A 16060-nucleotide genomic window follows, 5' to 3' on the forward strand; every position below is an offset into this window, starting at 1 on the left:
TTAAACTCTCAAGCTTTTTTACCATAATGAATCTACATCACACAAATATACATTGCCCCACAGAGTAGTTCTTTAAATCTTTGTCCAAGCACTCACAGTCGTCATGTTTCCAAACAGCTGGCTCCAACTGTCTCATCTCCTCTTCCCTGAACTTCGTGTCCAGTACAAGATTACAAGGGACAGAGCAGTCTCCAACAGCTGTCCACCTACTAGCCTGGAGAAGGGAAGAGGGAGGAGAGGATGGCAGGGGGGTGGCATGTGTTCTGTCCCCGCTACACGTTACCCTGTGGTCTGTATAGCTCGATATGCAGCTAAACCCTTCTGATCTGCAATAAGCCAGACTGGATGAAATCTTGAAGCTTTATTAACAAAACAGGGCGGTGAAACTAGTAAAAAAGAACATGAAAACATACAATCAATATATAAACATGTAAATGGAGTGATAGCTCACAAATATAAAGATAAACAAGTCCATCGCTACCAGCGATGCTGCCGTATGGGAAATCTGGGCATTTACTCCAAACGTGCTCAGGATGGCACTAGACCCTACTGTCTTCGGTTCCAAGATGGAGTCTGAGTTCACATGATGCACGTGTTCCCCTCTTCTTGGGCTGCTGGGAACTTTGTTTTAAGGAAAGGTAGTCTAAGATCACTGTAAATAGAGATATTTTCTCCAAGCACCATCTTGTGGCCAATTTTGAGAAGGCAGGTAGGCAAGGCAATAAATCTAATGCCTGTAAGATTCCATTCACACTGAGCTACAAGCTTTTTCAGCGTTGATTTGAGCTGATCGACTTTGAGCGACATTGAGCATCGTGCTACGTAGTGCTTCTTTTGGCAGTCTTGTCAAAGTCTATTGGGGCCAAATCGCTCGAAATCCGCCGAAAAATAGCTCATGTTTGAGCGACAAGCTTCAGCTACAGGCAACATTGAGCTGCAAGATGTGAACATCTCCATTGAAATGCATTGGAAGAGCTACATTGAGCTTCATGTTGGAGCGATTTTTGAGTGGAAATCGCGCTACAAAACGTTTAGTGTGAATGGGGTCTCAGGCAGAACAGCATGCCTTGCTGTGCCTGTGTGTTTCTGGAGACACACACACCTTACTGCCTCACTCAAGAGTGGCTCCACAGAACCCAGCAAAGGAAAGGTGTCAACCTAAAACACAATATCAGGACCTTTGCTCAGGGGACCAGCTAATTCTGCAGGAAAAGAAAACTTTCCAATATCAAGGAGGAGCATCCATTATACAGTAAGTAAATTAATCAGCATTCGAGAAAGCTTAAACACCCTTTGACTTTAATATCACTTTAAATGTAATTCTTTGCCATGGTGGTAGTGAACAACCAATGAGGATTTTTACACTTTTTTTAATTCTGTACAGCAATTCTTTTGACTTACAAATCTCTTCTACACTGCAGAGTTGTGCAAGTGCCATGCTTATTTATTGGTTCAGCGATTTTTTACACACTGTCCAGTTAACAAGGATGTTATCCTGGAAGCAATAGAGTTAAAGCAGGAATTTGCTGAATGATTTTTATGACTGTGAAGTGTGGCTGAGGTGTTTAATTAAAGCCCAGCTCTGGGTAAAACGTGTACCCCCCTCTAACCCATACTGCATTGTTTTTCTTACCTTGTGAAGCATGATATGTCTATCTAAGTCCATTATCTGGGTCCCTCGATGGCAGCTTTTCCAGGTAGAGGGTTTTGCTAATTTAGCATTGCAGATGTGCCTGCACTGACTGGTCCCTGTGTAGTAGGTGGCATTTCTGGCATTGGATTGAAAGTTCTTAGCAACTGAAGTCAGTGGGTCACTTATGCAGGTGTTATGTAGGCTTTCTTCTTGGTATATAAATAAAATGTGTACGTGCTCTATCTTGCTAGACCATTTATTGCTTAGGGGTACATTGGTACATGGACCGAATACAGGCAATTAATCTGGCACTCAATTCTAAGTTCCAGTACTTTGTTATCTACAGCCAGCAGCATACAGAGGACATTATCTGCTTTCTTCTTGGGGGGGTTAACATTTTGTGCCAGAAGGAAGGCAACTTATTTAATGTTTATTAATTTAATGGAGACCATTAGTTTCCAGGAACATTTTTATTATGTTTCATGAGTACTTTTATGTTTTTTTGATCACTTGAATCATCTACTTTTTTACATCTATGTATTCTGGGACATGAATAGACAAGCACAGACCTTTGGGGTCTATTCACACCAGTTTACTGCATGAAGATGCATTTCAAGTAGTGCATTGTGACTTGCTCTGCAATGCATGCGTATAGGTGAATGGGCCCCTAAGGTAAACAAGGAGGCAGCTATTGTTAACCTCATTATGAAAACCTTAGATGCCTGAAAGATATGGTAACCAATCGGCTCCAATACTGAAAGTCTCCAACCTGAAACAAGTATTCAAATCAAAAAAGTTGGAGAAAAGTCCAAAGCCCTTATCTGCTTGCTTCTTCAGGGTTAGCTATTATATTTTCTGTAATATGTTGAACAGGTCAAGCTAGTGATTTATTGGTGATTGTTTCTAGATTGTACGGATTTTTTACTAAATTTATGAAAACCTAGTTATTTTTTTTTTCATTAGATGACAATAACAAATTCTGTATAAATCCCTAAAATAGCAGTGATAAATAAATTGTACTTTAGTAATTGTAAAAAGCAGTTGTAATGAATAATTTTTGTTCTGTGGAATTGGTCTGTGTCAGTGACTTTCCCATTGATTATAAGAGTAGCTTTGTGATCTGGTGTCTGACTGGCTTTACACTCCCTAAAGGAATTCTTGGTGTCTTTATTCTCAGGATGTGACTCCCACATCAAGCACAGCATTACTGCTAATTTGGCTCCACTCTTGCCTTTAGTTAGAGTAACATGCTTCTTGCACATATTTCATTAGTATGTTTGTGTTTATTTTAGGCACTCAACAAGAGATGCATTGAAGCAGCAGTGATGACTGGGCTAGCGTTGAACTGCACTATAAACAAGAAATCTCTATTTGATCGAAAGCACTACTTCTACGCTGACCTGCCAGTAAGTATTTGTTTGTATCCTGAGTAAAGTCACAATGTTCAGATTAGTTTGTTTTTATTGATGTTATTGAAAATAACAATATTTTTTTTGTGCCTTCCTGGCTACATTTGCAATGAGCATGTTTGTCTCTTACCTGAAAGGATAAGGGGAAACAGTTTAAAACCCAATCAGTAGCACCCCATTGTCTTCTGTTTCCTATTCAAAGACCAACTGTACTGCCTACACTGCTGAGCAGATGGAAACCTCTGTCCTAGTAGTTTCTCTCTCCTTCTCTATATTGATCACTGGAGATGGTCTAAAAGGCGGTGCTAAAAACACTTACATAGCCCTTTTGCCTTGAAAATACTGCTGGATTTGCCAAGGAGAACTCTATTGTTGAAATTAAAAATAAAAAAACAACATATTTAGTACATCTCTGAAATACATGAACATTTTCAGATGCTTTATACTCTTTAAAAAGCTAAAAAAAAATCCCATTTGGGTTGGCAACACCTACTGGACTACAGAACTACAAATATACCCACACCTCTCTGTCTCTCTCCACATGCACACATTGATGTAATTTCCTGCAAAACAATGCTGTTGCATTAACTTCCAAGAGTCTACCCAAATACTGTGTGTAGGGAAGGACTCTTGGGAGATGTAGTTCTGCCTGCATGGGTCTATCAGAGAGCTGCAACCTGGGAGCTGCCCCGCAGCTCAACATCCACACCATCAGTGACTCTGGTGCACATTTGCTATTTAGTCACAATATACTGCTCCGCAACACCCGGAGTTTACTATTCCTGGTGCTCCAGTGCCCTAATCGTGACAACAAGCATGTAAACTATATGTATTTTTTCCTACTCAACATAATATATAAAGAACATATTTAGAATTAAACATTTCCAATGGTTTCCTGGGGCCACAGCAAAAGGTGTCAGGATGGCGAGCGGGAGAAGATAAAGGAATGTCCATTCCCTGATCTGCATTATGATCAATGAAGCAGGAAGCACTATGCTCAAAGCACTTCAGAGCTGTCACAAGCCTGGCTGAATACTGTGCTTGATAGTCTGCAGGCATCAAATAGATCCCTGATGTCTCCATAAAGAGAACCTGTCACCTGCCAATATTATCACATAGAGGATTGTACGGCCACTTGTGGAAGCAATAAAGTTAAGTGAAAAAAGGGGGAAAAGTGTTAAAAAAGTAAAGAATAATATTAATAAAAACGTAAAACATTTGTATACAGAGATTGCACCACACATGTTCTATATCTCCGCAAATGTCGGAGTCAGAGCAATAATTCTAGGGCCATCACTTGCTGTTAACTCTAAACTGATGAGTGTAATGCTTCAGGTGTGTTGCTATAGTGGCTGGTGTGGATCTTAGCTTCGGATGCCTATGTATATGTGATTTCAGGTATAACAGTTCTCTTTAACTCCGACAGGTATCAGATAGGAAGACCCAGATCAATTAGGGAGCAAGTTGTTTTATTTAGGTTGGTAATACACAGTCTAGAATGGGAGCATCTGAGTTTAACTTAGATGTATTGACAGTTCACAGAATTAACAGTTGTAGTAATGTAAGGATACTTGCGGTGAGAGGGTCTTAGGTGTGTTGCTGCCACCCAGTGGCGTCCGGAGAGAATTGCAGGTCTCCTCTGTAGAGCTAGTTCAGGGGAGGAGATCTTCCTGCAGAGTGGGCTGACCGAGGGCAGGGCTGTGGAGAGACTGAACGCCAGGCAAATGACTCCGGCGGTTTAAATAGGAAAAGGGTGAGGAGTCCGGTGATGTCTCCGTTCGTGACGTCACCCGAGCTCCGACGGAGCTGCTCGTGTTGCCGGAAGCTGGAGGAGAGGTAGGAACGCTACAATGAGTGATAAAGCCTTTTAAAAGTGCCACCTATGGAAAATTTGAGCACTATAGTTTATCACCATTGTATGGGCGCACACAATTTTAAAGCTCGACATGTTTGGTATCTTTTTTTACTCTACGTGACCCCATCTTTTATACATCCCAAAAAATTGGTTACTAGATTATTAATTTCTAGTGCGTTTTGCAAATAAATATTGACAAACATTTGTGCAAATACCGTGCTGCATGAAAAAAAATTGCAGCTACCTTTTTGTATTCTACAGGACCTCTGCTTTTAAGTAATTTTCTATCCACAAATTCAGATTTTAGCGTGTGAAAAATGAAAAAATGGGTCCGCTCTGGTCCTGAAGTGGTTAAACTATTTGTGAGAAAATTGCTGCACAACACAAAAACATAGCGGGGGGAGTGTGTAAAGTAAGTGGGCTGACATCACACACAGCAGGGAAGTACTTTCCCAGTCCGTATACTAGTTATGAACAGCTGCAGATTGACAGTAAGGCTTCTGCCTCGAGTCTCACTGCCTATCAGCTCAGGCCTGGGCATGGGATATGAGAGGTTAACTGACAACTACATAGACACGTCATCTTTTATCTCCAAAGAGGAAGGGCAGAAATGCAAACTGACCATGCCAGGATCTGCTTCCATGCATGGCATGGTCAGAATGTAACAGGTACAAAAGGGAACTGGCAAGATCACCAGGTATTTAGGAGAAAATTCAGTACTCCAAAAAGAAAAGGCTAGAATAAAAAAGATAAATGAGAATGAAAACACACCTATGTACTGTATATGTGATTTTGAATTGGGGGTAGCAGACACTTTCATTTAAGTGTAAGTGTCATTAGTTACGTGTCTTACATGGTGGTTTACAATACTTCAGTGTAAAGGATGTTTTTAGTAAGGCTGCGCCAAAGCCACGCAGCTATATGGTATGGAGTCAAATGGATGTTACAAACTTGTAGAATGTTAGCAGATACACAGAAAAATAGGTTAGCATTACCCTTTGGTCTTCATTATTATGGCCATGTTAGTACATGACTTATCGAAGAGTGTAGCATCCATTGTCTCTCTCTATGTTATTGAACCTCCATGTGCATGGTACCATATATCTGTGTTTTATATGGCACTGCATTCCTGAAGCCCTTTACACGTTGTTACATTGTATAACCAGTGTTTTCCTAATATTTACATGGGCTATATGTCACCGTGTTATTAAAGACTTTTATAGTGACCCATATGTGTAAAGGATTAATACCACAGATGCCAGAGGGTTGTTCTTGTCTGCTGATTGTTGCTGAGCACATTGGACTTGTGCACCATCCAAGTCACTATCCAATCCAATCGACCCCAGCTGTCACATTGCTGACACACCACAGGAAAATCTCCCACATGTGCACATCAATGAATTATGTGGAACAAGAATGTCAGTGTTTTTCTAAGAGCAGTATAGAAATCCCACCAAGATGCCATCATGGTCTTCTGAAAGTATTTAACACAGCATTAATAGTTAGCATTGTAAAGTATTTGTGTGCTCCTACCGTGTTGTATGTGTGTTTGGTGATTTGTGTGTGGTCTGTATGTGTGTGGTGTTTGGCTGCACTGACGTCATGTCTACCCTGATGTGTGCATGCCCTTGCTGTCTGTTTCTGCCTTTAGAGTGAGTGTGTGTTTGTGTCTGCCTTGACTGTGTTTGTCTGCCCTCATTTTGTGTGGAATGGCTGTTTTTGTCTGTGCTGATTTTATGTGTGTCTGGGCAGACTGCATGTGTCCACTCCATTTTCTATGTGCTGTGCACATAGGAGAGTTGTGCATTGGCCTCCGCTTCCATCCAGTATGCTGACATGCTGCATTTTTCCACACTGCACATCACACCCACGCTTTGGTGTGAACATTACACATAGAAAACTGTTGTGTTCTGTGTGTCCTTGCAGTCCCTTGTGTTGATCCAGTTATAAATGTAGTGATTATAATCTTACAGGCATTGTTGTGCCAGTCAATACACTAAATATGTCTGGTGCCCATGCACACCATAACATATAAATCTGGAACGCGTTATTTATTTGAGAAATTAAATAATGCAGCCATTTCATAATGACATTGATCTGGTAGTTAAACATATTCTGGAGATTAAATAATACATTGCAGTGTTAATCCATATTCATAACACAATCTCACCGTCTCCCAGAAAGAAACTGACAGTGTCCAGTCAAAGTCAGAGATAATTTGTTATGACTTAGAAGAGGCTGATCATGTGTTTTAACAGAAAGCATGGTTACTTTACTGCTGTGTCTCAGGTTAATTGTTCCTCTATCCTCCTCCAACCTCTAGAGAGAGGGTAATTCGTATTTGGAAGCATTTACAGGTGTAGTTTATCACTGTTTTCCAGATTGAGCATTAGCTGTTGCTCTGTTTTTGGTGGGACAGACCACTTCCTTTCTTATATTATACTGTTAGATTTGGCAGTGCATGCAAAGAAGGATTGCCCATAGGTTGGCAGACTTCTTAGTACTCTAGACATTTCCACAAAATTGACTACTGTGCATTAAAGTGAACCTGGCATGGCAAACCACTAAAATGTCACCCCCAAAAGATGCATTCAGATAATTCTAGTGGACTGTTAAAATTAGTTCTGTACATGCGGAGAGCCTCCAAACCTGGGTGTGGTGCACAACTCTCAACTTCAAGCTCCAAGCTGGCTAAATTGTGTGAATACACCTTTTTGCATGCTGGGTATATAGAGAAAATAAAGTGGGCAGCACAGTGGCGTTGTAATGGAAATCAAGTAAAATGACCATTTGTTTTAATATATATATATATAAATCAGAAGCTTATAACGCTACGCTCACATGACCTTGGCACACAGCACTAGCTGCTTGTCTATATAAACCTTCGTGCCTTACCGTAATAAACAGAAGCGTCATAGACCTGGTCCCTGTGTCTGTGTTTGATGCTTCCGGTGCACCGTATACAACATAATTAGGAACAACAGCAGATATCTTGTGTGAACCCAGTTGTGGTTCTGATCCATTTCAGCGTAGTGTTTAGCTTCTGCCTTGCAGCACTGGGGGTCCCTGGTTAGAATCCCCAGGCCAGGTCACTATCTGCATGGAGTTTGCATGTTCTCCCTGTGTTTGCATGGGTTTCCTCCCACACACTCCAAAGACATGCTGGTAGGTTCATTGACTCCTGTCTAAATTTGCCCTCGTATGTATGTGCGATAGGGACCTTAGATTGTAAGCTCCTTGAGGGCAGGGACTGATGTGAATGTGCAACTATGTACAGCGCTGCGTAAAATTGTCGGCGCTATATAAATACCTGTAGTAATACTAAAGTAAACAGGCTGTTTTTCTTTATATGAGCAAAGCACAGATTTACATTAAATCTTTGTTGCGTTGTACAGTTCACCTTAAAGAATAATTAAACTTTAATTACTTGTTGGAGGAGAACTTAGGAGGATAGAAATACTGGAGTCGATTTTAGAGGTGTTACCCGGATCGTCGTCGTTGTGCTTACCTTGATAAAATAGTAGCCTGTGAAGGGAAGCAAGAAACAGGATGGCAGCTCTGTAGCCTGTGCTTTTTAACATACCTTAGCAGTAGCAACATTTTCAATATTAGATTGCTCACAGGATTACTTTAAGCATCTTTTAAAGTGAACCTGTCAGGTCATATAAGTGTGTAAATGAATATTTATGGTAATTTGTATTGCCTACAAATCCTGTGTACTGCAGTCCAGGCTGTACATGGGCTTCAATATCTATTCCAATCAGCACTGAGCTCCACCATTCAACGGCCCAGTATCGGAACATTATGGGGCATCAGAAGCACTGTTCAATAGTAGAGGTGAGCCTTCTTGATAGAGGGTGGGGTTAGGTGCCACATTGGATAAACGTGGAGGTCTTACATACAGACTAGACCTTAGATTGAGGGTTCACCCCAGGCCCACAAGAATTGATTTGAAGATAAAAATAGGTATGGTGCCTCAGAATTATCAGTATTGTTTAGTTTACACACCTTGTAGCACCTGGGTAGTAAAATAGCTTTACCTCAGCATTGAGGCAGAGTGGTCAGTCTGAATGAGTGAGGCAAAGACGGGTGGACAAATAATATGAAATTCAGGAGCCAAGCTGTACAATCCAGGGGCCAGCAGGATTTTTTAAGGAGTTAGCTCCATTGACAACTAGAGAAAACCTCAAAAGTTAGGCACCAGCTGTAATTTTTAAGGAACAGTGGCATACAATGTAAATGTGGGCTCTTGTCGGCACCTAAAACTACACAGTCCATAAGCTTTGTATGGTTTTACAGGAGTACCAGTGTAAAACCGTGTACAACTGGTCACAGCCATTCATATCTATGGAGAGCTGTAGACACACCAGCTGTGTAGTCCTGGGCGCTGCCCACATTTACTTCCTGTGCCCCTAAATAAACCCATATGCATGAGTCCAATGGGACCATCCATTTTCTTTTTTGCGACAAGGCATGCATCTTTTTGCATTTATTTTAGGCTGTAAACACGCCTCAGTGGACAAAAAAAATGCACCTGCACTCTTTTTGCCTATGCAGCACACACATTCACATTTGTGCATTGTGGTGTGCTTTAACGCCAGTGTGTATTGAGTTATATGCTTTACTGCAACACAATAATGTGAATGCAGCTTTGACTGTAGACCCTAATACATTGGCCTTTTGAAGCCAAAGGGCCTAAATTCTGCATGGTCAAAGTGATTGCAATTTCGTAACAGACAAATAATATTTGACATTGAATTCCACGCATAGAAATGTGGCGATCTGGTTTTCTTTGTTTCTTCTTTTGTCAATCAAAGAATCTATCTTTAGGAGGTAGTGCACTTAAATAGCAAGCTATGCAAATTGTGTGGATCATATGTAAGATGCGTGGCCTAGTATTATGACTAAGCTCTTAAGGATGCCTTTAGAGGTCCTTTTAATAGGTAAGGAGATCTCCAGATGGCCAGATGCTAATTATTATAGTTTAATTTTCAGGAAGGCTGATATATCATTTTTCTCTATAAATATGAGCAGCTTAATGAGAATAAATGTGCTCATGCATCAGTGTTTTGGTGACCTTGTCCGCTCCTGCACAGAGTGATATAGAGTAGAAATCCATCAATCGCATTGTACATGTGTATAAACACTCTCAACGCTCCTCTTGTGATGAATTAACTTAATGTACTGTGTCTACTATTCCTGAGCATTTAATCATGCAGTGATATCCAGCATTTTAAAAGCTGCATTGAAATTGCAACGTGTCTTCTGTCCAGCAACAGTTTTGCATACAAGAGGAGAAAGAGAGAACATTTCCGAGGTTTAGCTAAGGACAATGCTAAATGAATGTTACTGAAATTAGAAGTTGATCAGTTGCCTACATTTCACTAGAAGTACGCAAGGCACGCCTATCTCTCCAACCATCAAGGAATGGTTTATTAAAATAGTCCGGATTCGTCAAATGGAAGAACTTTCCCACAATTGTAAGGACACAAACTATACATTTTGTCGGATATGGGCTTGTTGGGGTTTCAAACAAATTTAGACTTATCTGAACCAGAAATCTGTATCATGACAAGCTATTACCCTGACACTTTGAAAATGTCACTAATTGTTCACACTCTGTTTGCATAGCCATAGCTCGTTCATCAAAGTGGTCTTTTAGGCCAAATTCTTTAAAATAAAAAATTCTCACCAGAAATTAAAAAGACTTCTTAAAGCTCCCAGGGGACCCAGTGCACATAGCACTTGTCCCTGTTAAAATCAGTGCTGTGGTTTATAAAAATAATGTTATGCATAGTTAGTGTGAGGTTCCTCTTTAATGTCCATAGACTTGGTACAGGTGCACTTTAATGTTAGATTAGCTGTGCCATGCAGTTTACCATTAAAGCTGAACTCCAGACAAATGAAAGCACTAACTAATGCAGCTCTGTATTCGTTGATACATCATGTAATGTCCTTTTTTAATTGTAAGCCGTGTAAGTACCTGAATTTGACTTATTAGCCTCTTGGAATTCGCTGTAAAACAGCAAAGAGAGGGAGGGCAGCACAAGCAGCCCGTCTACTCTGCTGCAGTGTGCATATGCTAACAAGCTGCATGCTGATAGGAAAAGAGAGCAGAGCGACAGAAAGATGAGTTCACCAGTGTGCTGCTCCTCCTCCTACCACTTTCCTGTCTAATCTGTGTTACTTAAAGCCCAACTCTGGACACAAAATAAAAAACCCTTGCAGTGCTCTCCCCCTACTCTGCAGGGGTAAATACTTGTAAGGTCTAGGAGGTACAAGAAAAGGAGATATTACTTACCTTAGCCATGGCTACTATACACTCTTATTCTTCCTGATGCTCCAGGCTGTGGGCGGTCCCTCTGCATCACCATGTACAATACAGGGCTATTGACCCTGCATTGTATGTGGAGGAGTCGAGTGTGTGACCATGGCTAGGAGCATCTTAGACAGGAGGCTTCGCGTGAACAGTTGTACAGATTGAGAGAGTGTGCCGGAGTAAGGTAAGTAACCCTTCTAAAAAATGTATCTCGCGCAAATATGTATAGCTAGCTGCAAGCACTGAAAAATATCCAAAAAAGATATCTAATGAAATTCTAGTGACCAATGTGCCATGTTAAATACTGAAAATAATGCAACATATAACAATATCAAGCATTATAAATTAACAAAGCAAAATTGTGAACAATTTCTTATCTTGTCCACAACAAATCCGGAAAAAAAACGTGACACTCTCCACCGCAATAAAGTGATCCTTTGTGACTGCCCCCTCTAAAAGAGATATGCTCACCTTAAGATCAGATCAGAATGGAAACATTAGTACCGATAATGGGGGCTGTAGATCGCAGTATCTTTTATTTATACTATCGCCTATTATCAACTACACTAGTAGTATTTTATTAATAAATATTTTTCTGGTTTGATGGTTATACGCTACGGATCGTTTTTATCTTTGCCTCTATTAATGGGATTGGGAGCGTGGATCTGCATCAAGCCTGGGAAATTATTGAGTCAACCTGGTATAAAACGTGAGTCTTTGGAGCATGATTAAACCTGTCTGGAGGTCTAATCTTAAGGTGAGCATCTCTGTTGGGGGTGTAGTCACTAAGGATCACTTTATTGTGGTGAAGGAGAGTGTTATGGCTTTTTCTGGATTTATTGTGGACTAGGGCTGTAACTATTGATTGTTTTCATAATCGATTAGTTGGCCGGTTATTTTTTTTAATTAATGGGATCATTTAAAAAAAGTATTAATTATTAAATATTAATTTAGTTATTAACTATTAGTTATTTATTAAATATTGATTAAGTATTAATTATATATTTGTTTAATGGATCAAATTAATTCTTTCTGCATAGCTCTCATCCCTGGCATATGTCACAGAAAGAACTTGTGCAGGAAGGCGTGGATTCATACATGTGAGCCGATTGGCTAGAGATTTAATTTTTCCTTTAGCCACGCTCAGCTCTTGCCCAGCTTAGCACAGTAAAGGATATTGCTAGACACACTGCACGCGAAGCTCTGCGTAACGCCATTTGCATTTTCTGCGCACAGCTCCGCATGCAGTGTGTTCGCTGCCTGGCCAGCGCCCCCATCCTTGTGCCCGGGGCAGCTGCACCGTCTTCCCCCCCCACCCCGGTTGTTACGCCACAGACTCCACTCACTGAGCACATACACACAGCCCACATACAACACACACAGTACACATACAACACATAATACATACAAGACATAATGCACACATATAACACAAACACACAGCACACAAACAGCACATTACACATACAACACGTAACACACACAGTACACATACAACACATAACACACACAGTACAGATAATACACAGTACACATAATACACATGTTCTCCCCCCTGCACCGCTGCCATGCCTCCCTGCTCATAGAGGCTCTCTGCTCAGTGCTCAATACAGTTCCCAGCCCCAGTCATATGGATTAAGTGTTGAACACTTGGCACTTTGGACACTATATTAGTGGAATTTATTTTGTACTTTATAATTTTATATATATTTTATATCCCAAGACTGTTCATTAACTATTTTTTAAGAAGAGTGATTTTAGAAATTCACACATTGTTCACTGGATTTACATGCTTGATTTTGCATTATTTTCAGTATTTAGCGTGGCACATTGGTCACTAGAAGCAGTTAATCCTTGCATTGCAGGGGGCCCCACTGAAAAGGCTTTTTGCCTCATGCCCAAGGTTCGGCTTTAACTGCAACAGAAACAAATCAGGTCTCCTGTCCTGGTAGACAAAGCTGTGCTTTGTGGCAAAGCTGTGTAATACTCATAACGGGATGGACATAAACACAAATGCCTTGGCAGGTAATGCAACTTAATTATATGCATTTCAGCTGAGTATTGAGTTTTTTACTTAGTAAGCAAGCAATACAATAGGTAAGCAAAGGCCTGTGAGGTGTAGGACATGAAGGACCTCTCCTGCAAGCTTATTTCAGTGGAGAGGAGTTGAATTTGCTGCTGATTGACAGCAGGCAGTGGACGGGTTTAATAGCCAGCCTGCTATTGGCTATTGCAATTTGAAATAGCCAATAGCAGGCTGTCTATTGCTTCCCCTGCTATCTGCTGCTTTTTTTTTGTATTCTGACAGCGGCCATCGGCTCAGTAGCTGCTGGCTCTGTTCCTACATAGATTTTCTGACTGGCTCCTTCGATTAGCTGATCGAGGGATGCTGGCCAGGCAGTGGCACCCACTGCGCACATTTTACTGTGTGGAAATTCGCAGTGCTTATTATCAATTATATCCATACATTTTACCGATAATGATAATTTAAAAAAAATGAGAATTGAGTAGATCCAATAATCGCTCGACCCCTAGCTACAAGCAAAAACATATGAATATCAGCTTCTATTCACATGCATTATGACTGGACCTGTATATTTACATAAAGTGGAACTCAGTGCTGCAGCATGTGTAAGGAAGCACTACTGTGCTTTGCTAATCAAAGTCTATTGTTGCAATGCATAATTGTCATCTTTTGGTGAAACTTTGCTGACTTCTAGATGTGGTATGGTAGACGCATAGAGCGGTAGACAGTGTCAGGGGAACGGACATCTTTTCATAAACCACAACTGTCTCTCTGGTATTAGTTTATTAAAGTATGTCCAAGAATTGTTGAGAGCTCTGACAGGGTTTAGAATCTGGTGCTTGTGAAATTGAGCTCTTACTCCACATATTGCTTGCCGATTTTACAGTTAAAAAAATAGTCCACCTTTGGGACCATATTTCACGTTACACATAGTTGTCACAAAAAAATGTCACATTCCCCAGCCCCCCCTCCCATCTTTAACCTGCCCACCCTCTAACTTTAATTGCAGGATTCTTCTTCCCACAGGCTTCTGTTTAGTTGTAAATTTGGTGCTCAGGTTCTGTGAATGGAAAGACTACAAGTCCTGTTTGTGTCAGTGGAGCATGAGTGCAGTGATGTCACCACACTTTTAGTCCATCGGTACTTCATCCCCCATAACAGACTTCATGCCTACCACAGTTGCAATGGTTTTCATGCTTCAATGCAAAAAATTAAGAAAATGCTAATTTTGTCTTTTATCAGTGTGTGGATTTTGTTGTTTTTTTCAAAGGTGGTCTATGCCTTTAGGTCCTATCTAGTATAAACAGCATTAAACTTTTGTATTTTTGATCTAGAAATCAATTTTGATCTAGAAATCAATTTATGTCGCTGGCATTAGGTTTATTTCTTTCCATCAGACATAATAATCATTTGTGAGTTTGATGTATTTCTATTGTGAATGCATGACATGCCCGTATACCATTATAGCAGCAGATGCCTATGGCAACAAATTGTTCATGATTGAATAGTTCAGTGAGTCATATGCCAAATGGCCAGATGTAATAAGCCAAAAAGAGAAAATGCCTTTTACTATTACGTGTTATATTATTATGCAGGCTGGCTATCAAATTACTCAACAAAGGCTTCCAATCGCAGTTAATGGGCTGCTGACGTACCGCTATCCAACTGTAAAAAAATGGAATGATATGGTCACCAAGTGTGTCAGGATTAAACAGATCCAGCTAGAGCAAGATAGTGGCAAAAGTCTTCATGATGACTGTAGCAGACAGACACTCATTGATTTGAACAGAGCAGGTAAGTGTTTCCAGTAGTGAGTAAACCAGCATTTTTTATTTTTTTTAAACTTGGCTCCATTTCACTGTACATGTTTATTAGATCAGTGGATTTACAGACAGATTGGATATTTCCAGCATTCTAAAGTAGCCAGTATAAAGGGCATGTAGTTAAAAAAAAAAAAAATTGTTGCACTGTTCAAAAAACAAGGGCAAGACAAATCCAGGTAAGCAATGTGGCTGATATTAAAATATGAAAGTTAGCCTTGTTCACACAGGGCTCATCTTGTATCTTCTAAGAGTAATGTGAAAAGTGAGCTTTTAAAGAGCATTTGCAGAACTTTCGGCAATCTTTACCATAGCATTTAAAGCACCATTTTGCTCCAGTTTGGGATTGTTTAGCACAGATATTGATGGGTGTGCTGACTGTCTCTTTAATAAGCTGTTAGAAGGCTTCAGTAAGCGTTGGCACAACTGGAAGCTTGTTGAAAGCCTGCTAGAAGCTTCTTCAAAGTGACAGTCTGCACTTCCATTAACCCCTTCGTGACTGACGACGTACAGTGTACGTCGCCAGCATCGGGGCTGTTTAAACAGACTCCCGGCGACTTTTGCCGCCGGGACTCTGTTTAAACTTGTAGAGCCGACTGTCGGCTTTACAACAGAAGCGATAGTTCCAAACTGGAGCTGAGGGGGACATTGAAGGTTTCAAGAAAGCTGCTGGATGCATGCCGAAAGCTTCACAAATGCTTTGCAGAAGCTTGCAGAAAATGTAGTATTCACACTGTTCTTATATACTGAGTGGCCAGATTATTATGACCACCTGACGTTTGTAGGCAAATTAGCTATAATTAGCTATAATTTTGCGCTGAAGTTGCTAGAGGGCCAGACCATTATAAATAGGGAAGCAGGTTGTTTACCACGACAGTAGAAGTGATGTTTTTCTGAAGATATGGGTAAACAACGCGATTTAACAGCCTTTGAACGTGGGATGATTGTTGGCGCTCAGAGCCATGGAGCGAGTATCAGCAAAACAGCAGAATTCGTTA

The 16060-nt window shown here is 40.6% G+C and overlaps 1 protein-coding gene across 1 annotated transcript in view; it reads left to right on the top strand.

The window, feature by feature from the left end:
* GATB (glutamyl-tRNA amidotransferase subunit B) overlaps nucleotides 1-16060 on the top strand; it is a 76580-nt gene that overhangs the window by 6000 nt on the left and 54520 nt on the right. Inside the window, exons 3-4 of the mRNA XM_018565146.1 lie at nucleotides 2926-3039; nucleotides 14838-15036. Coding sequence (XP_018420648.1) covers nucleotides 2926-3039; nucleotides 14838-15036 — 313 coding nt within the window. The remainder of the gene's footprint in view (nucleotides 1-2925; nucleotides 3040-14837; nucleotides 15037-16060) is intronic.

Source organism: Nanorana parkeri, unplaced genomic scaffold (genome assembly GCF_000935625.1).
Source record: "Nanorana parkeri isolate BGI_ZX_2015 unplaced genomic scaffold, ASM93562v1 scaffold818, whole genome shotgun sequence".
Lineage (NCBI taxonomy): Eukaryota > Metazoa > Chordata > Amphibia > Anura > Dicroglossidae > Nanorana > Nanorana parkeri.